The sequence below is a fragment of the Phalaenopsis equestris genome, unplaced genomic scaffold, assembly GCF_001263595.1.
Source record: "Phalaenopsis equestris unplaced genomic scaffold, ASM126359v1 Scaffold200668, whole genome shotgun sequence".
NCBI classification, from domain to species: Eukaryota; Viridiplantae; Streptophyta; class Magnoliopsida; order Asparagales; family Orchidaceae; genus Phalaenopsis; species Phalaenopsis equestris.
In genome coordinates, this window is record NW_018220479.1 from 321,410 (window position 1) to 349,344 (window position 27,935).

General features: G+C 38.3%; 1 protein-coding gene across 2 annotated transcripts in view; it reads right to left on the minus strand.

Annotated features, from left to right (window-relative positions):
- The window catches only part of LOC110035897 (U-box domain-containing protein 43-like), a 33,944-nt gene extending 10,753 nt beyond the window's left edge, over window positions 1-23,191 (minus strand). The window contains exons 1-2 of one of the 2 annotated variants that reach the window (XM_020740223.1): window positions 22,978-23,191; window positions 7,833-9,247 (exon numbers count right to left, since the gene is read on the minus strand). In XM_020740223.1, the coding sequence (XP_020595882.1) occupies window positions 7,833-9,065 (1,233 nt within the window). In that variant the 5' untranslated portion in view covers window positions 9,066-9,247; window positions 22,978-23,191. Of the gene's footprint in view, window positions 1-7,832; window positions 9,248-22,833; window positions 22,915-22,977 lie in introns of those variants that run through there. The other variant, XM_020740224.1, reaches the window with a different exon arrangement.
- Between the last annotated feature and the right edge of the window lie 4,744 nt (window positions 23,192-27,935).

The window sequence follows — 27,935 nt, forward strand, 5'->3', positions numbered from 1 at the left end:
ATATGACCAAACCATCTATCGCGATTCTCTCTAATCTTGTCCGCCACTAAAGCTACTTCAACCCTTTTATGGATATATTCGTTTTTCATTTTGTCTCTAAGTGTAAAGTCACTCATCCACAAGAACATTCATATCTGATTGACGCTTAATTTTATGCTTTCTCTTTTATGTCAATGTTTTGAGCAAATAGGCCGAATGCCTTTTTCTTTTGCTTTCATTCCAATAAATAATAGTTTGTACAATCTCCTTTAGGCAACCTAATAAATATTCCTAATCTAAATAAGGAGAGAATATGTACAATCAAAAGAAATAACTCAGAAGAGAGAAATTTGAAAATAATTTAAATAAGAAAGCTTCTAATTAAAGGAAACTACTAATTCAGTTGTCTGATTTCTGTGATTCTTGATTGATATCCCCCTCAAATTGATGTTGATTGATCAAGAAACATCAGTTTACTAACAAAAAAATGATGACGCTGTCGAGAAAGAGCCTCAATTGATCCCAAAATCTAAGAAATAATTTGCGCATCCTTTGCCTCCCATTGACCAAGATCTTTCGGCTCTGTAGGTGCATCACTAGGCCCCCAAAACTCCTTCCCTTTCAAAAAACATCTTGAATTGAAATTCTCATGCTGCACAATTATTTCCCGTAAATCTGATAGCTAAGATTTCAGAAGATATTCTAAATAGAATTATCGCTCACAAGTTGATTACCAAGAAAGTCGTTGATCAAAATCAACCTAAAGCCAAAGAAAGCCAAGAGATCCAAAAAAAATTCAAAGAAATCCAAAGAAAACCAAAGAGAACCAATAAATCGTTCACTGCCTTGAATTCGATCCGAGACCGAAGGAGAGGAATCCGAAGCCGAAGCCTATGATCCTTGAGTGAGACGAAGAAGCCGAAGTCGAAGTCGAAGCCGACAATCAATTGAAGACTCGCAAGAAGTAGTCGGAGGAAGACTCGTTGGAAGCATTCGAAGGCGGAAGAAGCAATCTAAGATGCCGCAGAACATAGTCGACGAAGCAGGCGATGAAGCAGTTGAAGATCTAGCAGCGAAGGCTAGCGAAGACGATGATGGCGTTTGGATGAAACCGAAGTGGTCGAAGCGGATTAAGCGGACAAAACTCTTGGCAATTTGTAGTCGAAAATGTCGAAGACGTAGGAAGCAGTCGGCAAAGATGGAATGAGCTCGAAGATGAATACGAACAATTCCCAAAGGCTAGAGAAGACAACAAAAGATTCAGACAGGAAAGATTCGATGTGGTTCTGATACCATGTAAATGTTTTGAGCAAATAGGCTAAATCCTTTTTTCTTTTGGTTTCATTCCAATAAATAATAGTCAGTACAATCTCTTTTAGGTAACCTAATAAATATTTCTAATCTAAAAAACGAGAGAATATGCACGATTAAAAGAGATAAATCAAAATAGAGAAATTTGGAAATAATTTAAATAAGAAAGCTCCTAATTATAGGAAGCTCCTAATTATAGGAAACTCCTAATTCAGCTGCCTGATTCTCAACTATCTAATGCGGCACTCATTTTTTCGTATTCAGGATGTGGGACCCAGTAATAGCAGTGTTGCAATAAACATACCTAACCTAATATGCAAATTGCTTGAATCATTCACACTTATAATTTAATTGAAGTCTATTACTTGAATATTTTTTAAGAATAATTCAGTTAATTCTATTCTTAAAAAAAGATTGGATCAAATTAGCAAGTAGGACTCAGTTTGTTTAACTCTGCTTCTTATAAGGAGAAATATTGGACTTGTTATCTGAAATTTATGAACTTATCTCATAAGCAAAACAACCCACTCAAAAGCAAGCATATATGCCAAATTTGGCTTCTAAATTTGGAAAGAAGAAAGAGTTTGCATCATAATTACAAGTCTTTTTAAAATATTTGCACGCTTTCAGAGCAAGGAGAGTTTGACTCAATTTCAATGTCAATCCACATAGTATTCTTAGATTTTATTTTTGAACAATTAACTCACTAATCAAAGCACATGCAGACAAGTTTGAGTACGTCTTATGTTATTTCACATAGCATTATAAACCATAGATTCGAAGTATTAGTACGTTAGTTTGAAGGTATGTGAAAAAACTTATTTATGCAACATCCTCGATATTAAGATTAACATGCAATGTGTTCATCAGAGCCCATGCAGTCAATTCAAACTAATTTATGCTAGTTCAGATGCTATTATCTGACCTTATAATCAAGAGTGTAAAACACTAGTTAAATCACAAATAGATATTCAATTTTGATAATGTGCAAGCATCTTGGTTTACCTGGATAATGCCCTTTCATGATTTTTTATGATTTTATATGTGCATTTGCATTTTGTGGTTGTATGTTTTTTAAGGCATTAAAAAAACATCCCGTGATGCGTAAAAATGGCTTGAAAATATCAGAATTTTATAGTTTGCATAAGTTTTTTATCATTGGGACATAATTAAATTTAATTTCTAAAGAACGCCATATGTCGATCCATACAGGTATATTGTGGATATGGTCGAGCAATAGGATCAGAAGTAACTACATATTTTTAATTTTTTTTAAAGGATATGGGATTTATCCGTACATGCTATATTTTACTCAAATGGATTCCCACACGAAGCCATTTTTGTTTATAAATAGAAGTGTAATTCAGTTTCAAATTCAAAACATTATGTATTCTGATCAATTTGAGTGCAAGTCCCTAACGAGTGAGTTAACAGGTACCTTGTAAGTGCTTGCTTAAATTTAAATCTTACTCTGTTCTGATATCCTACTAGCACTTTTGTTCTTGCAATGCATTACAATGTGAATGTTCTTCTGTTTCTTATTTGCAATTTTATGATCTTCACTTTCTTGGATCATGGTGCAAATAAATTCATTTTAATACTCCTTTTAGCAGCATTCAATCAAAATTTTGACATCATTTCCTCCATGCAAAAAGCATCTTCAAGATTATTGGGTTAACAAGTCACACCAAAAAAAATGTACATGGGTATAAACACCATAGTCTGATTATCTTCTCCCATATGCAAAAAAAGGCACATATGATTACCTGCATGAAAATTACACAAGTTTTTCCATTAAATTAAGAAAGAGGCGTAGGAGTACATTTAGCATCCAAAATCATTCTCACCACCGTGAGAAATAAAAAATGTTTATGAGATTTTCACGCAAACAAGATATTGTTAAAATATGATTTTCCTGACATGTATGAGTTCTTATTCAACGATTTGACAAATTTGCTTTTGCATTTATGTCTTAGAGTGTGAAGCCAAAAAAAATGACAAGGAGAAAAGACAATCTCTTTCACTTTTTTTAATATTCTGTTTTTTATATTCACTCGTCTTAGAGAGAGAAATGGAAAGAGATAAAGTTAATGAGGGAAAAGCTTGTTTTCTGTTTAGAGAAGAGAAAGAAAGGACGTTTCTCTCTCTACTCATAGGATAAAGAGAGTGGGAGGAGAGAGCTGAGGTGGGGAAGGTTACTAAGAGTTTATTTTAATTTTTCTTATCTTTTTTTTTTTTAGAGAGAGAGAGGTGAAAATAGAAAATAAATAGAGCAATATTGAGGCAGTTGGAAAATGAAAGGGTGGTTTCTCTCTTCATGTAGAGGAGAATATGAGAGAGTAGGTCAGAGAGGGCAAGTGATTTTTCTCTACAAAGGTGAGAGATTGGGAAAATGAGGCGTTGTTGCAACTAAAAGAAACGTGGCTGCTGTTGCTGGTTTGCTATAGAATGGAGGAGAAGGTGGTTGCAAATGAGAAGGGAGATCGCAATGTGATTCTGTGAGCGCATGAGAGAGTGATGAGAGACGGGAAGGTAGCATAAGTTGGGAACTTATGAGGAACAGGCCAAGTGAAACACAAAAAACAGAGTGAGATGTTCGTACAAGACAGAAAACAATAGAGGGTTTTGTGTGGCTACTAAAAGAAAGAAGAAAAAGAGCTGGGGATAGCATGGAACTGTTGAGGAGGTGGCTTTGCTTGAGGTGTTGGTTGATGAAGGAGCTAGAAGGTGTCAAAGTTTTGAGAAAAATAGGTTGAACACTGAATAGACTCAATGCATTTTCCCTTTGTTCTCATTCCATGAAATAATAATCTTACAATCTATTTTAGGTACAAAATATTTTGTATAATCTATTTTAGGTAACTTAATAATACATATTCCTAATCTAAATATTCAGCTAAAAGGGAAATAAATCAGAATAAAGATATTGAAAATAATTTAAATAAAGAAGCTCCTAAATATAAAAAAACTCTTAATTTAGCTGTCTGATTTCCGTTCTTCCTGATTAACATCCCCTCTCGAATTTATGATGACTGACCAAGAAGCATCTTTTGCCAACAAGAAATCGATAACATTGTTGGGACCAAAAATCCTCAAGCCGTGAGTGCCGAAGCCGAAGGTGCCGAAGCCTGAGAGTGTTGAAGCCAAGAGTCACGAAGCCGTGAATGTCGAAGCCTGAGATCTATGGTTTACAGAAGCCGAAGTCATCGATCTAGAAGGGGTGTTGAAGCCGAAGCCGAGGTAGACGAAGCGAAGCATAAGAAGCAGTCGAAGATGCCACAGAAGCAGCGATGTCTAGCGAAGAAGATCCAAATTGGACGAAAAATAATACAAACATAATAGCCCTTTTCAACACAAGAATCCTTGTATTCCACAATTAATGGATTTTGCGCTCCGGCAGCTGCTCAAACATATTCGGTACCTTCCTCAAAGATTTCGCGTAGGAGAAGACCAAAGCTCTAAGGTTGGCGCGAGGGAGGAGAGCCGCAACTAGGGCAGAGACGACGGTTAACAAGAAGAGTCGCAGCTAGGGCAGAGACGCAGGGAGGAGAGGAGATCACATCTATGTCCCTTGACGAGGAGATCGCAGGTTGACAAGGAGAGTCGCAGCTAGGGCAGAGACGACGCGACGAAGTGGTGAAGTGGCGAAGTAGCGCGGCTAGGAGAGAGTCAACGGGAAGTTTTGCGCGAACGAAGCAGAAGCAGATGCAAACGAACGAAGCTGTCGAAGAAGTCGCGAACGAAGCAGAAGCAGACGCAGGCGAACACAGGCGAACGTAGCAGAAGAAGACACAGACGCGAAGTTGCGCAAGAGAACAAAGCAGATGCAAACGAAGATGTCAAAGGTGTCGCAAACGAAGATGTCACGATGAGAGATCATGGCTAGGGCTACTGCTAAAGAATACCAAGGATTCACACCGATTCTAGCTTTATACCATGTCAAAGTTTTGAGAAAAATAGACTGAATACTGAAGAGGCTCGATGTCATTTCCCTTTGCTTTCAATCCATTAAATAATAATCTTAAAATCTATTTTAGGTACAAAATATTTTGTATAATATATTTTAGGTAACTTAATAATACATATTCATAATCTAAATATTTAGCTAAAAGGAAAATAAATCAGAATAAAGATATTGGAAATTCTTTAAATAAGGAAGCTTCTAAATATAGAAAACGCCTAATTTAGTTGTCTGATTTCCGTCCTTCCTGATTGATAGAAGGCATAAGCTAGTTTGTTGTTTTGGGTGGGCAAGAGAGCAATGACGAGTTAAGAGGAGATGCGAGCAAGTCTGGGGAGAAGAAGAGGGTTTCAAGTAGTGACTAAGAGAGGGTATCTTCGTGCATGGTAGTAATAGATTTAGTTTATACCTTTTGTTGAAATTTTGCTGCTCCAATCATAACAGAAAACTTAAGGCAAGTGGATTAATGTTCTATACCATTAGATCTATTTTCCCATGCCCTCAGATTGGAATCCATGTGCTTTCTTGTTGGATCGTCGGCCACTAAATATTTCTCATCTTTTTTTTTTTTTTTTTTTTTTTTTTTTTATGCCTCTTAGAGATGTTTGTATACACCCCCACTTGTGTAAAATCTTTTCATTATTTTAGTTATTACATGATATGAGAGCAAGATTAGCATGTCATTTTGGCTTTTGTACTTATTCTCCAAGGCTAAGATTTTTACTTTCAACCTTTACAAAAAGGTGACAGCAGCATAGGAGGGTGTGGGCGGCAGGAATGGCTAGTGGATGCAGGGAGGAAAGAGGTGTGGCAACAAAACATAAGGAATGTGAAAAGGTTGGGGAAAGATAGATCTCAACCTTAGGAGCAATATATAGTTGGAGCACCACTCGACCCTTGGGTATAACTATAGAATAAAAAACTCAAGACACTGACGGCTATCCCAACAAAAAACATACCAAAAACTGAGAATTCAAATCCTAATATAATACATATACAAGAAATGACTAGAAAGAAAGATAGGATAAAAAAAACATGTTGAAAATTGGAAGGGAATCGAGGGGAGTCGCTCAGTTCGGCTTTGCGTCGTTTGCACGACCTGGATGTCGCGTCCAGTCTTCGTCGAGAGAAATCTGGAGTCCACATTTTGATGCCCAGCAACAGTTTATTAGTTAAATACTTTTTAATCATGATGATGAAAAATACAATCCATAATATTCATAGTGTAATTTCCCTGTTGCATGATACTTCAATGACATCTAAAGAATATAATCATGATAGTTTGTCAGATAGCTATTGACATCAGGATTCAAAGGAAGTGTGATTTAATGTCTCAATTAAATATATAAAGAGGGCCTACTTTCCATCACTCAAGTTGGTGCACACTCTTTCTCTTAATGACATTCATTTTTTCAAAGCTCGGAGTACAATCTTCTTAGATTTCACCAAAAATGACTAAACTTATTTGGCAAGGTGCACCCAAAATGACCAAACTTATTTGGCAAAGTGCCTTACAACCACTCGGTACTATACCATAACTACTTGGCCATAAAATAGATTAGTTGTCACAGCTCAAAATATTAGGAAAACAAATTGAATTTACTCGTTAATGTATAAAACAATGTACTCAAAGAATTTGATTGACAAAGTTCTAGTCGGACAAAATTCAATCAGCCTAAATGGACTACGTGGTTAATTTATGTCAATGAGTATCTAAGTCATGGAAGTCACCCCTTATACAAGAGCACTTTAGACTACAAATTGTATTTAGTGTTTTCAATAGTCAAGGATTTAAGTATTCATATCTCATTTATCCCCTACGTAAATTCCTATAAGTTTGATTTGATTCGTGAACCACACGTCAAATATTAAAATGGTTTTCCTAAAGAGTAATTGTTGACATTGCATATAATCCACAATTTAATTGGATTAAACACAAACAAACATTAATATAATTTGATAAAAGGTTTAGTAAAAGCAGTAAATTATCACCTATTTTGCAAAAAATAGACTATCCTGCATTTTGAACACCAAAATATTCTGAGGAGAACCCCCAATACCGTTTAAGTTGCCATGAGCAAGAAAAGATCTATTATGAGAGAGAGAGAGAGAGAGAGAGAGAGAGGGAGAGAGAAACTTTTATAGAAGAGTTCAAGACTTGATTTTTTTAATTAATAATAATGATAATAAAAGCACAAAAAGTTTCTTGTTATATATGATTTCACATGTCATATTATATCTATAATAGCCTATCCAATATATATATATATAGACATATACATTTGAAAATATAGATTCGCTTTGTGCAATGCACATTAGAAAAAAGTGGGAAAATTATAACCTTTAGTTGTGCTTGCTGACAACATGCCTCACTGCAATGAATTCTAGATGGGCGGAGTAAAAACAAGCTTCCTCAAAAAATAAAAAAATAGCATTGAAAGTTTGTACAATATAACAAGAATTGTTTTATTGTTAAAGTTTTCAGTATTTATAAGGTAAAGTTAGCACGTTCAAAATATGAAGAGTAAATATATTTTTTAACTTCTATAGTTTTGCTTTAGATGAAATTGGGATATTTTACCTTATTGGGTGAATGCCTTTCAACGATGTCCAGCAGTGTCTGCAAAGATCTTGATTTTAAATTACCATCTAAGTTTTGCACTAAGAGAACGATGATATTAATAAGCCCCTCCATGGCAATCCAATACTTTGTGATCACGTTTTCTTTAATGACCTTCGTTATTTCAGAAAGAGCATCATCATAGGCAGCGTAGTTATCAGACAGCAAGATCTCCTTTGCTCGTCTAATTTTGAGGAAATAGTTTTGTTCTCGCCATTGCTGAATTGACTGTCTTACAGAAATGTTGGGCCGTAACGTTATATCCTCAATACGTTGACCTGTGCGAGGGTCTTCATTACGCCCTTGCGAAAACCACGCTTCAATGGCTGTTTTTTCACATGCAGTCCCGGTGCAAAGATTGACAGGATCAACCATCACACACTTGGTTATAGGGCATATAAAAGCATCATATTCTAAAATTGTACCATTGCTAATTGCAGAATTCTCAACGGTGTCCCTTATTAGTTCATACTGCTTCTTAATTTCATTTTCATCAAGTGCAGCATCAGAGTGAGATAACAATTCAATTACTTGCTTCAGGAAGATTTCTTCTTTCTTCTCTTTACGTGCAGCAGCCTCTTCCCTTTCCTTTCTCAAGGAATCAAGTTCTTTTCTTATTTCTGATGGCTCAATGGAGACACCGACTGATAATGCTATTTGCTCTAGCATGCTATTTCTAAAGCTCTGATCATGCTTTTGCTCTATAATACCTTTATTAAGCTTCTCGAGGATCAATAAGCTTGATTGAGAGGCTACATATTCAGCATTTTGCATTTCAGCTTGCAGCTTATTCACCTTGTCAGATATTTCGTACAGGACTTCAATTTCTGCCAGGGGAAACATGGCTAGAGATTTTCCTATAGCCCTCGTTGCTTCTTGTATCTCATTAGCAATACGACGGCAAAATAGAAAAGAGTAGAATCTTCCACAGTTCTTATACTTCTGCACTAAACATTCAGCTTTATCACAATCTTCTTTGAGAAACTCTAAAGTGCGTTTTAAAGCTCGAGTATCATTCAGTTCATGACTTTGCAGTAACAGAAAGGTTCGTGCAATGTCTAAAAGATATTCAGATAGAGTTTTAAAGCATTCTTTCTCTATAAGGACATCATTTATAGCATTTGCCGTTAATTTTACTTGGTTTACCAACTCTGATATAAATGTTCCAATTGGTACCAGCTCCAAGCCTGACATTCTGATAATCTACAAATTAATAGCTCAATTAAAGATTTTCTCTTGATATTATTGTCGTCATCAGGACTTAATGAAAATGTTATCAGAGCAGCATCGAAGTGCAACACAAGATGCACTTATCCTCTCCTCTGACGAAGGATTTTCCGGACGTAATGTGCGCACTAGGGCTATGAAGCGAATACCTGCTAGGCAAAAGCACAACAAAATGATTAGACATGCCCTTCAGGTGCAAGCCCAAAAAGTAAGAATCATAGTAAAACAAAAATAGGGTGAAAGAATATGCAATAGATCCACTTGAAAATGATCAAATGTCTGCTATACCATCGAAGTGTGCAAAACAAAGGGAATTTGATGCACCTTGCCAAGGAAATTGAAAAATTAGTGCTATACAAATAAATCAATATGATAAAGGGTGGAGGACATTAGTTCCATTGGATCCTATTTTACCTCTCTGAGGGTTATGCCAGTGCCAAAGCCTTGTTATAATCCAAAGAAAAAGAAAAAGGAGGTTACGAGGAGACCAAAAAGAAAATACAGAGGAAGAAGGGAAAATCCACTATCAGCTTAGTGAACTATTATAAAAAATGTACTTTCATGACGAATCAAGTGTGCTTTTTGGGTTACATTATATCCAATGCAGGCATTCAAACTAACCCAACAAAAATCGAAGCCATAATAAGCTGTACAACACCACGATCATTCACCGAACTGAGACAGTTTTTGGGACTAACATCATTCTATCGTCACTTCATCAAGCATTTCAGCAATATTACCACTCCCCTAACTGAGCTTTTAAAAAGCAAGGAGTTCACTTGGCCAAACACCGCTCGGACTAGCTTCGACACACTAAATGAAAAATTAACACAAGCACCAATTCTAGCCTTACCAGATTTCACACAATTGTTCGAAGTAGAATGAAATGCTTTGGAAACAGGGTTGTACTGAGCCAGGGCGGTCACTCCATTGCTTTCTTCAGTGAGAAACTTAAGGAGACTAGGAAGAAATACTCAGCATACAACAAAGAGTTCTATGCAGTTGTAAGAGCCCTCGAGCGCTGGAGCCACTACCTATTAACAAGTGAGTTCACATTATTCACAGATCATGAAGCGTTAAAATTTTTGAACAACCGGAGTACTTAAACATAAAGGTTGACACGCAACTTGAGTAGAATTTTTTATATCATTCAATTTCGTACTTAATCACAAAGTGGAGAGCCAGAACTGAGTCGCAGCTGGACTATGCCGATGTCACTTATTAATCACTTATGTGCAAACAAGCATGCAAGATCATCAAAGACCTATACACCTCAGACGAAGACTTCAAAGATATCTAGGAACAATGTTAGGAAAAGCCTACCGGGCAATACTACCGCGTAGATGGCTACTTGTTCTATCACAATAAACTATGCATTCCAAGATGTTCCATGAGAGAAGCAATTATACAAGAGAACCATTATGGAGGCCTCGCGGGCCATTTCGACAGAGACAAGACTCTCACCTTCATCAAAAAACACTCCTTTTGACCCCAACCAACAAGAAATGTGGAGTGTCACATTGACAATACATGATTTACCATTTGACAAAAACAAGAGGGCATAATAAATGGGTTGTATACTTCGTTACCAGTACCTAAAGCACCTTAGGTGGATATCAACATGGACTTCGTACTAGGTCTCCCCAGGATGCAGAGGAACAAAGATTTTGTAATGGTTGTAGTTGACCGATTTTCAAAAATGGCGCATTTCGTACCCTGCCACCACACACTAGACGCATCACATATAGTTGATCTATACTTCAGGGAGATTGTAAGGTTGCACTGGATCCCCAAAACAATTACCTCTGGCAGAGATGTCAAATTTCTAAGCCACTGTTGGAGAACCTTATGGGGGAAGTTAGGCACCAAGCTCCAATTCAGTTCAGCAGCCCATCCATAGACAAACAGTCAGATTGAAGTAGTGAACAGGAGTCTTGGAAAACTACTGAGATGTTTCGTGGGAAAGAATATCAAACAATGGGATCTCATTCTAGCTCAAGTAGAGTTCACCTACAACAAATCCACGAGTTAAACAACGGGACGCAATCCATTCGAGATTGTGTAAGGCAGCAATCCACTCACACTGCTTGATCTTGTTCCACACCTGCTGACGTCAAAACTCAGCTAAGATGCTACAAAACGAGTTCACGGACTTCAACAAATACATGTAGAGGTTGACAATGAAACTGCTAGACAAAACAAAAATATCAGGCTCAAGCAAACAAATTAAGGAAAAATGTAACATCCCAAGAAGGCAACCTCATTTGGATTTAGCTAAAAAAGGAACAATTCCCCGTAATAGCATTTGGGAAACTAAAACCCAGAGCAAACTGACCTTTCAAAATACTGTAAAAACTCAATGTCAACGCATTGAAGATTGACTTATTAGGGGACTACAACATTTCAGCCACAATCAACGTTGTTGATTTGACTTCGTAATTTGAGGATCCGGAAGCTTCGACAGTTAAGATTGAAGCTCCCCCAACCCCAAGAGACTGACGCGGAGCTCTAGAGGACTGGCCTGGGTTTGGTCCAGCATTGCTGGACCGGCAAATCCTCAGGGTGGAGAGGCCATCGACCCTCCTTTCCTTCCTTTCCCCTTTCCTTTTTCTCTTCCCCCTCACCCTTTTCTTCCTCGAACTTTCCTATGTCAAATCCTTTTCTAAAATCTGAAATTTTAATTATATTTTATTCTCCTTTCTTATTTTAAATCCTTATTTTAAAATCTTTCCTAAAATCTGAAATCTTAATCATATTATATCCTCTTTTCTTATTTTAAGTATTACCTAAAATAAGTCTAGCCTCTTTATAAATAGGGGATAATGTATTTAGAGTTACGGGTTTTATTTATGAATCTGAATTCATTATTGTCTTAGTATTTTCCCCTGTTGAGGTTGTATTCGACAACGAGGGAGATGCTCCGACTGTAACCATGTCTGAGGTGGTGATTATTTTTGTCGTTTTGACTCCGTCCTGAACCCCGATAGCCGGCTGCCCCCTTCCAACTCCACCTGTCACACCTTCTGTAGCTTCCCTGCAGGCCACACCCTCCCCACTGCTCCTAGCGCTCCCTGCCCTCCTGCCAGTGGTCTTTTTCCGCCTTCTAGACCACCGCACCTCCCCTGCCTCCTCAAGCCATCACATGTAGCTTCCCTGCCAGCAACCACCCACGGCACCTCCTCTCTGCCCTCATGCAGGTCGCCGCCTCCTCTGCTTCCTCTGACATTCACCAACAACCTGCCTTCCAGCCGTCCGCCCTCCTTCTACTGCAGAGGCCGCAGCACTCTCTCCCTCCTTCCAGCAGGCCCTCTAGTTGTCCCAGTGCATCCCGCCAAGTGCAAGCCTCCTTCCTATAGTCCCGCAACTTTGGTCTCCGCTCCTCAGCCTCAACCACGCGTCCTTCTCCTTGCTCCCTGCCCCCTGCCCATGCAAGCATTGCACCGCCACCCAACCCCAGCAGGCAATATCTTCCTTGCATCTGCGTAGTTAATCTACAATAATCAGAAAGCTTATCCATTAATAGTGAAACTCAGGGTATTCACTACTCATTAAACGACCTAATTGTTCTCAAATATGATGCCTTTTTTGACATCTAATTCATAGTCCATCTAAAGATAGTGCATATAATTCTTCCATACTCTCCTTAATGTTTATGTCTCATGAGGGATGATCGAGATTAACCATATTGTCCAAGCCCTCCACTACTCACAAATGCAAGAGACAACTATTCAAGGCTGCATTGCATAACACATATATTGGGCTAGAGGAAATAAATCCAACCAAATATAGCTAAATCATAGATAATTAATCCCATAATCAAAAGAATGATTCTAATTTGGTGATCTTCAATAAGCCAATACTCTAACCAGCTAATACTCCTTACCCCTAAAGCCAATATTTCCAAAGTCCCTAGTAAAAGAACTTTGAAGTACCCAAAAACTCATGAAACTCATGAACAGTTTACAAAATCTCACAAAATAAACTAGAAGTCAAATGTCAGCCACCAAAATTAGAGCAAAAAATAAATAAAATTACAAAACAAAACGTCTCTTTAAACTCACAATCTCACTTCCATGAGGTAACTAATAATACAGATACCATTCATGTGCTTTTTAAAAGTTCACTTGTCTCTTATTTGTGAATGGACTGGGCTTAGCAGGTAATAGAATATCTAAGAATAAGGGACAAGTGTGATTTAGAAAACATATTGGATTAAAAGTAATGTTATGTAATATATAACATTATGGAGGATAAGTGTAGTTTCCAAAAGCACAAGAGTTATATATGTAATGTTAACTATTTATAGAAGAGGTTAGTTAAGTAACCCAAAACAAAAAATTTACCGACAAAAAGCTACCTTGATTTTAGCAAACATGAGAATATTCAACCAAGAAAGTATACCAAGGTCAACAAGTATAAAGAAATTTGAATGTCAAAAGTTCCTAGAATAAGTCCACGTTAGGCAAAAAACCTAGTAATTGTGAACCATGCAAAAAGTAGGATTGTAGCTGTGTGGCCAACCAAATGCATTAAGGTCTGAGACATTCAATAAGAATTTAATTCAAGTAGCACTCTAATAGATATCCTTGCATATATCCTCAAAGATTTTTGTAATCTAAGACAAAATTTCTTTAAATCTTACAAGACCACCCACACCCTACAATCCATAAATCAAGGGCATCTAATATGTCTAACTCCATAAATATGTGCCAAATCTTCAAAATTTTGATATGCACGGGACTCCTCCCGTGTTGCCTGAACCCATCCAGGAAGGACCGGCCTGTACTGGCCATAAGGACCTAGATTAGCCGGCCCAGCCTAGATCTGATCCAGGGGATCACAGTGCCCGAGTGGGGTCCTCCAAAGCCACTAATCAAGTATACAAGGAAGGGAATTAAGGGAGACTTTTGGGGGGGATATTTGAAAAGGACTCTTCGGAAGTATGTATTAGTGCCTAAGGGCTAGGGTTTGTTTTATTTTTTTATGCTATGTTTGGTGCTGCAGTTTTCTTCTTTCTCTTGTGGAGCTCCTAGCATTGTTTAGAGTTTGTGGAGAGCAGATTTACCTCTCATATAATAGATCACCCTTATATCTTGCTTATTTTTTGTTGATTTTCGTAAGAGCAGCCCTTGTTTGAGTGTTTGTCTATCTATTGTAATTTCGGTGTTGTTTGCTCGCTGATTTTGGTTCTGAAACGTAGCAACTGGTATCAGAGCAAGATCTTAGAAGGATAGCAGCAAAGTAAGTGGATGTGTTGGAAGAAGTTAGGTAAATTAGATCGGGAATGGAAGAAATGTTCGCCCCAATGGAGGACAAGTTTTCTTCTATAGCAATCCAAAAGAAGGATGGGTTCGAGAGCATAGAAAAAATACGGAAGATAATGAAAAAGCTCATGGAGATGCAGTCCAAGAACATGTCGATCGCTCCAGTTGCAAACCCTAACCAAGAGTTGATCAACGAATCCTTGGCCAAGTCAAAAGGGAAGGAGATCGAACAAGAGGACAACGACAAAGATAACATCTACCACCAAGAGCACGCCTCAGGACTCCAAGAGAAGGGAGAGTGGAGACTTCCGATGGAGGGGGATGGGCCGAAAATTGGAGGGATGGAAGGGACAAGAAAGAACACGAAGAAGAAAGGAGTGAACCGCGAGTGGGGTATGGCAATGACTGAAGGAGGGAGTTTCATCTTAGATACATATGGGGAAAAACCAAAGGAAGGGGAAGTTGGGGTAGAGATGCTAAGGTAAAAAAAAAGTAATATGTCAATCTTTAAAGAGGAAAATGCACATGGGTGGGTGTATCGGGTGGAGCAATACTTTGCAGTCAATGGATTAGCTGAGGAAGAAAGTTCATGACGGTGGGATTATGTCTGGAGGGAGAGGCATTGGCGTGGTTTCGGTGGATGGAGTCAAGGTACCTGATGCATTCGTGGGAGGAGTTTAAGAATTGCTTGTTTCAACATTTTCGAGTCAATCGAGGAGACCAACATGAGCAATTCTATGCTCTGACTCAGAAGAGGACGGTTACGGAATACAGGGAAAGTTTGAGCTCTTGTCACCAAGGTTGAGGGGTATTTTTGCAGTAGGACTTGAAAGGAATATCTTGAAAGGCCTGAAGCCCAAAATACGAGCAGCCATCAGACCATTGAGACTGTGTGGGTTAAGGGAAATGATGGAGCTCGTCTAGATAATGGAGGACAAGAAACAAGTAAAAAAGACCAGCAAAGGCGGCAACATAAGAGGATTGTACAAGAATGCCTTAAAAGTCACGATACCAAGGACCCAGATGATGTCATTTCAGAAAGAGACGCTGAAGTAAACAAGAACTCGCACTGGGGAAAATTTCAAGTGCCTCATCGATGCAGAAGTACAACATAAAAGAACAAAAAAAATATGTTGGTGTTGTGACGAGAAATGCCTTGGGCCATCGTTACAAGGAATGCGTCCTTCAGATCCTTCTAATTAAGGAAGAGACGACAGAGGGTGAGAAATCAGAGGTAATTGTAGTGGAGGAGGAGCATCTAAGGGTTTACCCTTGGATGCAGCAGATTTATCCCCTCACTTCGATGGTGGGATTTACTCTAAGGGTCTGTTTGGGGCAGCTGCAGCTTATCCAGCTTCTGTTGATAAGCAGCTGATTCTGATAATCTGCTGATGAGTAGCTGATCCAAAAAATAGCTGATCGTAGCTGATCCAAAAAAGTTGTCTGGCTATTTGGTTTGTGCGTTTGGAAAACAGCTGATTTGCAACTGTTCCTGGATAAATGACATTTTTACCCCTAAACTGAATAAACAGTTTCGCTGTTTGGTTTCTGCGGTTTGAGAACAGCTAATTTGCAGTTGTTTGTGGAAAAATGACTATTTTGGCCACATACATGCAACAATAAAGAAAGCAAGATAAACTTAATTTCTTTTCTTTGTGAATCACAAAAAAAAGTAAAAGAAAATAATTTAATCTCAACCCTATCACATATGATTTACACATAAGAGATGCATAAAAAAAATCACAAACAATTATATGCAATCAAATAAGGAAATAAGGATTTGGATTTACCAATTCGTGTTTCTTGCGGTTTGATTGGGGAAAAGAATGAAATCTCTGTAGCTTGAATGACTAGGGGAAGGGAGTTGGAGAGAGATCCTCACGGAAAGAAGGATCGGGGTTGAAGAACACGCGGTTCAGACGATCGATGAAGGGAAGGGCTTCGCGAATTGAATGGATCGGGATCGGGGGAAAGAAGGAACCGAGAAAAAAATAAATTCGGGGGCTGGCCAAAGTATTCCATACCGAAAACGGACGCAGCGCCGCCTCCGGCTTCCTTCGGCAGAGAGCAGCGACTTCCTTCGGCAGATCAGGTCCGAGGGCAGGGCGGAAATGCTTCCGTAGAACGCTGGATCGCGGGATTATACCCGCATCCGCGTCTAATAGAAAAAATGAAACGCTGTAAATCGTGTTTTGAAAAACGCAACCAAAACGTGTGAATCAAACACGGAGGCGGCGTTTTCAAAAACACCGCCGCAGTTTTAAGCTGCCCCAAACGGACCCTAAATCACACCATGAAAGTGAGGGGGTGAATCCGGGAACAACAGATTGTGGTGTTGGTGAATAGTGGGGTCACACATAACTTTGTCTCAAATCATGTCGTGAAGCAGCTAGAGTTCGAGATAGTGACTATAGGGAGCTTCAACGGCATGATGGGTCTGGGAAGGTGGAGAAAAGTCGAGGAATTTGCAGGTTAGTTCTAACACTACATGGCCTACAGGTGGTGGAGGACATCCTTCCCTTGGATTTGGGTAGCACAAATGTGATTTTGGGGATGAAGTGGTTGCAGACACTTGGGGAGATGAAGGTGGACTAGAAATCCCTAATGATGGAGTTCCAGGTGAAGGGTAGGAGGTGGTGTTGAGAGAAGATACAAGTTTATACAAATCATGGTGTCAAAACCATGGTCAAGTTTATACGAGGAGTAGGGTTGGGATACTTGGTGGAGTTGCAGAGCATTGATGAGATTCGACATTCAGAGTTGGCAGAGTTTCCCAAAGGGATCCAACAGCTTCTACAACCGTTTACGAACTTCTTTCAACAGCCTAGTGGGTTACTACCCTTGAGAGAGCATGAGCACGCTATCACATTAAAAAGGGCGTTCGCCCTATCAGTGTCAGACCATACAGGTACCCTCAGATTCAGAAGGATATGATAAAGAAGTTGAACAGAGAAATGTTCGAAGCCAAAATTATTAGACCAAGTGTGAGCCCCTTCTTTAGTCAAGTAGCACAAATGTGATTTTGGGGATGAAGTGGTTGCAGACACTTGGGAAGATGAAGGTGGGCTAGAAATCACTAATGATGGAGTTCCAGGTGAAGGGTAGGAGGTGGTGCTGAGAGAAGATACAAGTTTATACAAATCATGGTGTCAAAACCATGGTCAAGTTTATACGAGGAGTAGGGTTGGGATACTTGGTGGAGTTGCAGAGCATTGATGAGATTCGACATTCAGAGTTGGCAGAGTTTCCCAAAGGGATCCAACAGCTTCTACAACCGTTTACGAACTTCTTTCAACAGCCTAGTGGGTTACTACCCTTGAGAGAGCATGAGCACGCTATCACATTAAAAAGGGCGTTCGCCCTATCAGTGTCAGACCATACAGGTACCCTCAGATTCAGAAGGATATGATAAAGAAGTTGAACAGAGAAATGTTCGAAGCCAAAATTATTAGACCAAGTGTGAGCCCCTTCTTTAGTCAAGTCTTATTGGTGAAGAAAAAAGATGATAATTAGAGATTTTGGGGATGAAGTGTTTGCAAACACTTGGGGAGATGAAGGTGGACTAGAAATCCCTAATGATGGAGTTCCAAGTGAAGGGTAGAAGGTGGTGCTGAGAGAAGATACAAGTTTATACAAATCATGGTGTCAAAACCATGGTCAAGTTTATACGAGGAGTAGGGTTGGGATACTTGGTGGAGTTGCAGAGCATTGATGAGATTCGACATTCAGAGTTGGCAGAGTTTCCCAAAGGGATCCAACAGCTTCTACAACCGTTTACGAACTTCTTTCAACAGCCTAGTGGGTTACTACCCTTGAGAGAGCATGAGCACGCTATCACATTAAAAAGGGCGTTCGCCCTATCAGTGTCAGACCATACAGGTACCCTCAGATTCAGAAGGATATGATAAAGAAGTTGAACAGAGAAATGTTCGAAGCCAAAATTATTAGACCAAGTGTGAGCCCCTTCTTCAGTCAAGTTTCATTGGTGAAGAAAAAAGATGATAATTAGAGATTTTGAGTGGACCACTGAACTTTGAACAAGGAAACAATGTTGGATGAGTTTCCTGTTCCTATGATTGATGAGTTCCAGGACAAGCCTTATGGGGCAGTCATTTTCATGAAAATTGATCTTAAGTCGACATACCATCAAATCAGGATATATTTAGCGGATGCACACAAGACAACGTTCAAAATACATGAAGAACATTATGAGTTCTTGGTAATATTGTTTGGCCTCACCAACACTCCAGTCACATTTCAGTCCCTCATGAATAGGGCTTTTCAACCTTACATCAAGAAATTCATCCTAATATTCTTTGATGACATTCATGCTCGTGCAAAGATGAAATATGTGGAGCACCTGAGGACAACTATGAAGACGTTGAAAGTGGACCAATTGTATGTCAATTTGAAGAAATGTTCCTTTGCATGGCTACAGGTGGAGTATCTTTAGCATGTGATGACCAAGGCAAGAGTAGCAGCAAATTCATCCAAGATTGAGCCTACGATGGACTGACTTTTACCAGGAACTTGAAGGAGTTTAGGGGATTCCTAGGTCTCACCCGATACTACCAAAAATTTGTGAAGGGATGCAATATCGTAGCATGGCCACTAATAGAGCAACTAAAGAAAGACAATTTCAAGTGGGGGAAAGCCACAACATAGGCTTTCTAACATCAGAAAGAGTCATAACCAGTGTATCAGTATTAGCACTTCCAAATTTCAGTAGACCATTTGTGGTAGAGACAGATGCATTAAGGTATGGATTGGGAGCAGCACTCATGTAGGACCAGCGGTAGATTGTTTACTTCAGTCAGGTATGCAATGTTAGGGTGTAACTCAAGTCAGTATACGAGCAGAGGTTAGTGGGTATTGTCTTTGCCATTCAGAAGTGATGACTCTACCTTTTGGGACAACACTTTATTGTCAGGACAAATCAAAGGAGCTTAAAATACTTGCTGGAGGAGAGGATGGTGACTGAGGAGCATCAGAGGTGGCAATCCAATTTGCTAGGATATGATTTCGACATTCAGTACCGGCTAGGGTTGGAGAATAAAGCCACAAATGCCCTGTCAAGGAAGGGGAAAAGCCTCAGCCGGTAGCCTATCGATGCTCTTGGTCCTTGATTGGGAAGCAATGAGACAGAAGAGCGAACAAGACGAAAGTTGAGGAAAATGCGAGCATAGTTGCTACATGATCCAAATAGTCACCCCGGATATGCATTTAGGGGGGAGCAACTACTCTACCAGGTGCGGTTCGTGTTACTGAGGACATTGACATATATTCCCAAATTATTGTACGAGTTTCACAACAATGCAGCAGGGGGACATTCTTGGGTACAGAAAACCTACAGTCGTCCATTGATGGAGCTTTATTAGGTGGGGATGCGCAAAGATGTCGAAAACATGATGGCGTGGTGCGATGTGTGCCAACGACACAAATACTTGAACATGGTGTCAGGAGGGTTGCTACAACCCCTAGTATTACCGGAGAAGGTTTTGGAGGAAGTGACCATGGATTTCATAGAGGGGTTGCCCTGATCAGAAGAGTTCATGATGATTCTGATGGTTGTGGATCGCCTGAGCAAGTATGTCCATTTCACTCCATTACCCCACCCCTAGACGGTGGTTTCAGCGGCGATGATATTCATACCAGAAGTGGTTCGCTTACACAGAGTACCAAAATCGATTATATCAGATAGGTGCAAGATGTTCCTCAGCCACTTCTGTAAGGAGTTGTTCAGGTTACAGGGAACGAACCTTAAGAGGAGCACCGCATATCATCTCCAGACAAATGGCCAAACAGAGATGGTTAACAGGAGTATGGAGGCATCTATGTTGCTTTCTAACAAATTGCTGAAACTGTGAGCCGGGTGGATTACGTGAATATTGGTATAATACCTCATACCATATAGCGACACATACCACCCCTTTAAAGATTTTGTATGGGCGGAATTTACCTCACCTGATACGCTACGAGCAAAGCACCACACCATTATCCAGTGTTAACTAGTACTTGGAGGAAAGGGACACAGTAATGGCATAGTTCAAGGGGCATATCCCGAGAACCCAACAAATCATCAAAAGGAAGGCAGATGGGCATAGAAGGGATATACAATTTAAGCTCCGGGACATGGTTTACTTAAAGCTAAGGCCCTATCAGCAGAAGAAATTGACGAGGAGGAACGAGAAACTTTATTTGTGAAATTTTGGACGCTGCGAGATTATGGAACACATTACAGCAGCATCCCACCATTTGAGGCAACCACCATCAACGACAATACATTCCGCATTTCATGTTTCTCAGCTGAGGCATGCTATCAGAGATCATACACCCTCATCTTCACTACCGCCGACGCTAACGGAGGACATGGAGGTGGTTCTGAACCTTTAGAGGTCGAAAGGGTGCGCATAGCGAGCAGCAAGAGCAAAGGAGATACTAATTAGGTGAAAAGATATGTCAGACTATAAAGCTATGTGGCAGCTTTACGAAGGGATCCAAAAGTGATTTTCATCCTTCCACCTTGAGAACAAGGTACTTCTTTCAGAGGGGAGTATTGATACACACAGGACTCCTCCCGTGTTACATGAACTGGTCCCGGGAGGACCAGGTTGTACCGGCCATAAGGAGCCAAATCAATCGGCCCCGCCTGGATTTGGTTTGAGCGATCCAAGCGCTCGGATAGGGTTCTCCAAGCTGCTTATCACATAAAGAAGGAAGGAAGTTAAGGGGGCTTTAGGGGGGAATTTGAAAGGGACCCTTGGAGAGTATGTATTAGTGCCTAAGGTATAGGGTTTGTTTTTCATTTTTTATGTTTTGGTGGTTGCACTTTTCCTCTTTCACTTGTGGTGTTCCTAGCATCGTTCGGGGTTTGTGGAGCCGATCTACCTCTCAAATAGTAGATCACTTTCTATCTTGTTTGTTTTCAATTGATTTTCGTAAGAACAACACTTGTTTGAGTGTCCCACTTATCTACTACAATTTCGTTGTTGTTTGCTCGCTGATTTTGGTTCCGAAACGTATCAAGATTTTATCGACCAAAGCATTTTTTGGCAATGCCGCCAATAGCGTCAATTACTTCCAGCCCCACCATAATAACAACTCATACCATACTTCGCCTTATTTAACAATGAAGTTGCCTCTCTGTCAACCTTCCTTTTAAATCATTATCATTGGCCTTCTAATCCCCATTGAACCACATTGGAAAAATTTTTCCATTTATCTCCTCTCGTACTCTAACATATTGTTTTATCCCCCTTTCATCCATCAAGGCCAAAGTTTCTTTCTCCACTGCTATAAACACTTTTCTCAAATTAATTTTTATAACTATGTAGGTCATCCTATAATGTCTCTACACTAGCACCAGTGTCTCCATCTGTGTTGTTCTTCAACACCCCAAGCAAACTAGGACATTTGAATCCTTGTCAAGCTTCATCATAAATTTCTTTGATGGCCTCTATTGATATCATAAACAATGATCCTCAAACACTTTGCTCACATTTTAAATCTCTAATAGGTTTTATAGTCAATGCAATAATCAAATTTTGATATGTTACATATCAAAAATAGCTCAAACTTCATCAATTAAAAAAGGAGAGTTGTTTAAGTTTGTAGTCTCCCTTCACTTAAAGCTACGGCCTTCTACTAACTTTAATTAAATAAACATAGAAAAGAGGGTGAGATTAACAAATTTGCATGTTGATGAGACTTCCTAGAGAATAATATCTCATTTCAATCCTTCTTAGTTAGAGGAGTCTAAAAAAGAAGTTCTAATGGAATTATTAACAATATTATTTTTAAAAAAATTAATGGAAACAAGGGAGCATGGTTCTGCCAGGATAAATTCCAATAATCACAAAAAAGCCAAAAAAATGCCAAATAGAGTCGCTCAAAATCAAACTATCTCCCCTCAACAAAATGGTTTTTTTTTTATATATATAAAGTATATTAAAAAACCCATTCAGGAACATGAACAAACTTGGAAAAGATGATTTTGTTTATAGCTTCAAATAAAAGAAAACGACAGAAACATATTCCATAATCTCATCGACATTTGACAATATGACATAAGGAATAGAAAATACTATAAATTGTCAGAATAAACTAATCAACAAAGCACTAAAAACAAATCTAGTCTATTTAGAAAAATACCCTTGGTCACATACCATGGCGGCAGAAGAGGCTATTTGAAAAGTAAGTCGATTTCACATTTTTCTAATGAATATGCGCAAAAACTTCATGGACTAACAATTTGAACAAGGGTAAAACTGAGGTCCATTCACAAACTTTTTTGATCTAAGTATGTTTGTTTATACGCAAATTAAAATAAAACTAAAATTAATGCATTTTTTTAACGGAAAAAAAATGGAAACTATAATCCACAACGATATTGCTGAAAAATTCCATCACTCAGATAGACAAAAAAAATAAGCAAATAAACTAAATTACAGTACGATGAACACCATTCTTACGATATTATGGTTAGAAGCACGATACCAAGAGACTGAAGCCTCTACACACAAAAAGCGAATAACAACTAGGAGAAATCGATCAAGTAAGAAGAGAAGGCAAGAAATCTCTAGGAAATGAGCGGAGACACAAGAAGATCAAGTCACCTTTATGAAGTTCGCGGAATGAAGAATCAAAGCGACTTTTCCCACCAGGCCACCAGTGTAGCAGTTTTATATTTCTTTTGAATCATAAAGTGGAACGACTAAAGGCGACCCAGATCAGTCAAGGTCAAGCCCTTTTCCGTGGTTACAACACACCACAATAATTGAAGCGATGAGTCCGTATTCGGATTCGAGGCCTCAAACTCGCCGAGCCGGCTCGGCGAGCCCCCGCCAGGGGTGGGGATGCTGCGAGCACATTCCGTGGTTACAACACACCACAATAATTGAAGCGATGAGTCCGTATTCGGATTCGAGGCCTCAAACTCGCCGAGCCGGCTCGGCGAGCCCCAGCCATGGTCGGAAATGCTGATTGCCATTTGCATAGAAACGGCTACAGAGAAAAGGAGAGAGCGCTGATAGAGAAACAAGCAGAAGGAGATTTTACCGCAGTCGAAACATTGATGAGTTTTTGTACCAGTACATATATATATATATATACATATATAACACAACCCATATATTGGAGTGTTGATTCAGGTTGTATAAATTTTTTTGATAAATTATATGACCACCTACCATCCCTAAATCCTAAACCATCCCTCGTGAGTGGGGCTGTCAAAAAAGCTCGTTGTTCGTGAACAGTTCGTGTTCGGTTCGTCAATGAGTTTGTGTTCGATTCGTTCGATAAGTAAACGAGACAAACACAAACAAATTTTTTTCGTTCGGTTAGTTAAACAAACCAAACACGAACAGTGATGTGTTTGTTCATGTTCGAAATATAAAATAATTTAAAATAATTATATATAAAAAATTTATGATATTGTAAAAAATTAAAATTTATAAATTATAATTTATAATAAATTAATAAAAATAATACATTAATATACTAAGTTATATAATTAATATATAATATTATTTTTATATATTAATATTAGGGATGTCAAACTGGCTCGTCGTTCGTGAACAGCTCGTGTTCGGTTCGTGTTCGGCTCGTTCGTTAAGAAACGAACACGAGCTTATTTCAAACAAACTAAATTTTAAACGAACCGAACACGAACACAAGCTTTGTTCGTTCGTGTTCGGTTCGTTTACACCCCTACTCATGAGTCTCAGAATTTGAATATCACACTCTACACTCTGGGGAATCAAATCCCAGACCAGAGGGGACTTATAACTGAAAAGCAGATATCCGACCAACTGATCTGAGTACGCGGCGGAACTAGTTGCTAGAAATTGTCGGGCGCAATTTTGCTTCAATTCGATTCCTTGAAAATAGTATTTAACTTAATATGCATATAGTTTTGATTTTAGAAATAATATTTTAATTTTGAAAATGAAACCAAAAAGATCTCACATATTTAGTAGTTTAAATAGTCAACACCACACTACAAGCAATGCACTTATCCTGAGGGATAGACACATTTCTTGTTAGTGGGACTCAATTACATAAACTAAAGGATTTATGATATTTCTTGTTAGTGGGACTCAATTCGATTCCTTGAAAATAGTATTTAACTTAATATGCATATAATTTTGATTTTAAAAATAATATTTTAATTTTGAAAATGAGACAAAAAAGATCTCACATATTTAGTAGTTTAAATAGCCAAGCACCACACCACAAGCAATGCACATATCCTGAGGGATAGACATATTTCTTGTTAGTGGGACTCAATTACATAAACTAAAGGATTTATGATATTTGTTTAGTCTGCAAACATTTCATATGTTGACTAACAAATTCTCATATCTAATATAAAGATTAAATATGGTTATTTTACATGGGTTCTTTAATTCTCTATAGAGACAAGCCCGTAAAGTTAATTACATCCTAAGCGTCCAAATTTACTTAAGAAAACTCTCGATAATGATCAGAGGTATTTTCTTCAAGATTTAAAGCTTAGTTTTCAAGGTTGGACATAGAAAAATCAAATGGGAGTGGATTAAATAGGAGCAATTATTTTAGGAGTCCAAAGAAAAAAAAAGTATGGGCTGTGACAAATCTTGAGAAGAACCTTGGTGACTTCTCAACTATTATATTGCTTGGCTTCAATTTTGAAGGTGGTATTATTTAATATTTCAATCCTTCAGTTTTTATTATTTAGAGCTTACATTTACATGATATCCGACCATGCAAATAGCCTGGAAGATAGGAGGATTTATGTCATACTGAATGACCACCTCGAAATTCTAAAAGAGTTAATACTTATATTGCACAATATGATTGTGCAAAAGCCTAAAAATATGGTGAGAACTTATGTCGCACTAGACAGACAACTTTGAAATCCTATGACTTACTGTTTAAACTAGGAAAGGTTTAGCTAAAGTAGACCTATTGCTCTCTCAAGGATCTTCTTCTGTGCGTTGTGACCTTGTCATGTTGCCCACAAAGTCTGCTCCAAGCTCCTTGTTGTAGTGGTAACTCCAAGGTTTGCAGTTTATATGTCAGCAGTTTATATGTCATGTTTTGTTTTTATATGTCATGTTTTGTTTTTGTTAAGTTTTATTATTGGAGTGTTTTGGGGAGATTTAAGTTAAACGACACTTGTCAAAATCTTGCGGTTTCGTCATCCCGACATCACTATTTTCTTTTGAATTTACTTAGTCTAAACGAGATGTTAGGCTCATTTAGACCAGAGAATTATCGTTAGCAACCGTAGATTACCTCATCTGAGAGATCCTTGTAAATTCAAAAGAAGTAGATTAAGTGTGTTCAAAATAATTTAAAAGTGTATTAATTTTTGGAAAGTGTATTTTTGTTTTGCAGGTATTAATAGTAAAACATGCATAGTAAAGTGACGGTAAGATAAAAGTAATAAAATTGTAATAATTAAAATGTAAATGCATACCTAAGGCTCTTACTGATGTGCATGGTTAGTATCATAAACATAATATAGTTACAGAAAATTTAAATAAATTGTAAGAAAACCTGATATAAGGAAATCCAAACTAGTCATAGAAAATAGGGGTAAGGCAAAACCCGACATCACATATGAAAAACTGGGATTGAGTGTAAGAATTTAGTAAAGATAGTGGCTCAGAGCTCGGATGTGTGCTTTATTATCCAACTTCAGATAAAAGCTATTAATCCGGTAATCTGAGGAGGGGCAATTCCTAACCTCGATCCAAATGATTAATCCATGGATCTTTATACGTTTTCATCAAAACCCGACATCACATAGGATAGTTTGGGGGATTACCAAGAACATACCCTGAATCTTTAATCTCCCCTACTTCTCTTCTTTTGATTCTTAAAACAAAATTTTTCACTTTTGAACCAATCCTTATTGAAAACTCCAACCCTTCCTTTTGAACTCATGAAAGCAAAAGATTCCTGATTTTTATCGAGAGTTTTTCGAGAGTTTTCTTATCTAAAGTGATCCGTTCGCTTAAGATGTAATTAACTATAGGGGCTTGCCCTTATAGGAAACTTAAAAGAAGTCATATCGAATAGGGGAATCTGTCGGTCATCTTGCAAACGTACAAATCAAATGAATGTTATTTATTTCTATAGTTTATTTAATTGAACTTACTATTAAGTAGTTTAATACCTTTCACGATGGTACATTACTCGTGGTTAACTCGATTATTCAAACTGTGGAAATCAATGAAATTAGTTTGACCCCATTTTCTTCAAATTAAAATAACTAATTACTAAATATTATATTACATTAAATTAAACCGCACCCAGCTGTATGGCGACCGACAGGGTACAAATGAGTGTGCATAAGTGCACAGAGCTACATGCAGATAGTTTGGTGAGTTGTTTGGAACCACGTAGCTCCATTTGACCCAGCCAACCTGTGCCATCCCACATCTTGCAACCCAACTCAGTCTGAATGACCCACATAACTGTCCACTGATGCAAGTTCTGGCTATACCCAAACTACATCGATCTACTACTTCATGCATGCTTATGTGCCCCGCAGTCGCACATCCGCTGCCTTAAGTGCATCTATTGTTGCTGTCGTGCTCCCCCTACAACTGACATGTGTTGGCTGCCCCATGTCAGTGGGTAGTTGATATTGCTATCGTTATCACGCACACTCTCCATTGCGTCCCAACTTGCTTCCACTATCTCCTGTGGATCCCATTACATCTTTAACATGTATTTTTTCTTATTTCTTCACCCACACATGCATGTGCACCCATGTATGCATACTTACTGACCAAAATGCTAAACTGCTACTGTCTAGCCACCGCCAACACTAACAACAAGGACCTAATCTAAAACCTTTTATGAAGTATTTAGTTTGCCATTTTTTGACATTATGTATTCATTTTTATCATTTTCAAAGCTCCATGAAGCATCAATGTCATATATTTCTTCAATTCACTGTACAAGTTTTATTTTGGTGTTTTGAAATAATGATGGAGACTTTCACATCAATATATATTTTCAGACATTTTAAACACTAATGTCCAAAAATAGAGGGGAAATGATGCAATATCAATAATTTTTTCTCATCTAGCATGAGTTTCGATGCATTTTTTTAGTACTAAATGTTCAAAATCAAAATTTAAGATCAATTACAACCCAAATTTTAACAAGTTCATAGTCAAATTGATCATCTCAATACGAAGAATCTGATCATACCAAAAATGGTTCAATTCGAGTTCAATCAAGTTCAGATCAAACCAATAAAACATATTTTGTGGTTTCAATTCATTAATTGAATAGTCAAATGAACTCCAAATTTGACATTCTTATAGTTAAATTGAGCCTCTCGACAAGAAAAATCCATCTAGCCTAAACTCACTTAATTGCATTAAAGCATTTAAATCATTGAAAACCCGTCTATGATCAAGAGAGATCTGTATGGACCATTCGATCAGGTGGATATGGGAGTTATTCCCCGAATGACAAAAAATAGAGGCTATAAATAAACCCCCTCACTTTATGTGAGAGAGAGGAGTCAAATTTCAGTGTTGTTTCGGACTGAAGACCAAGCAATAACTTC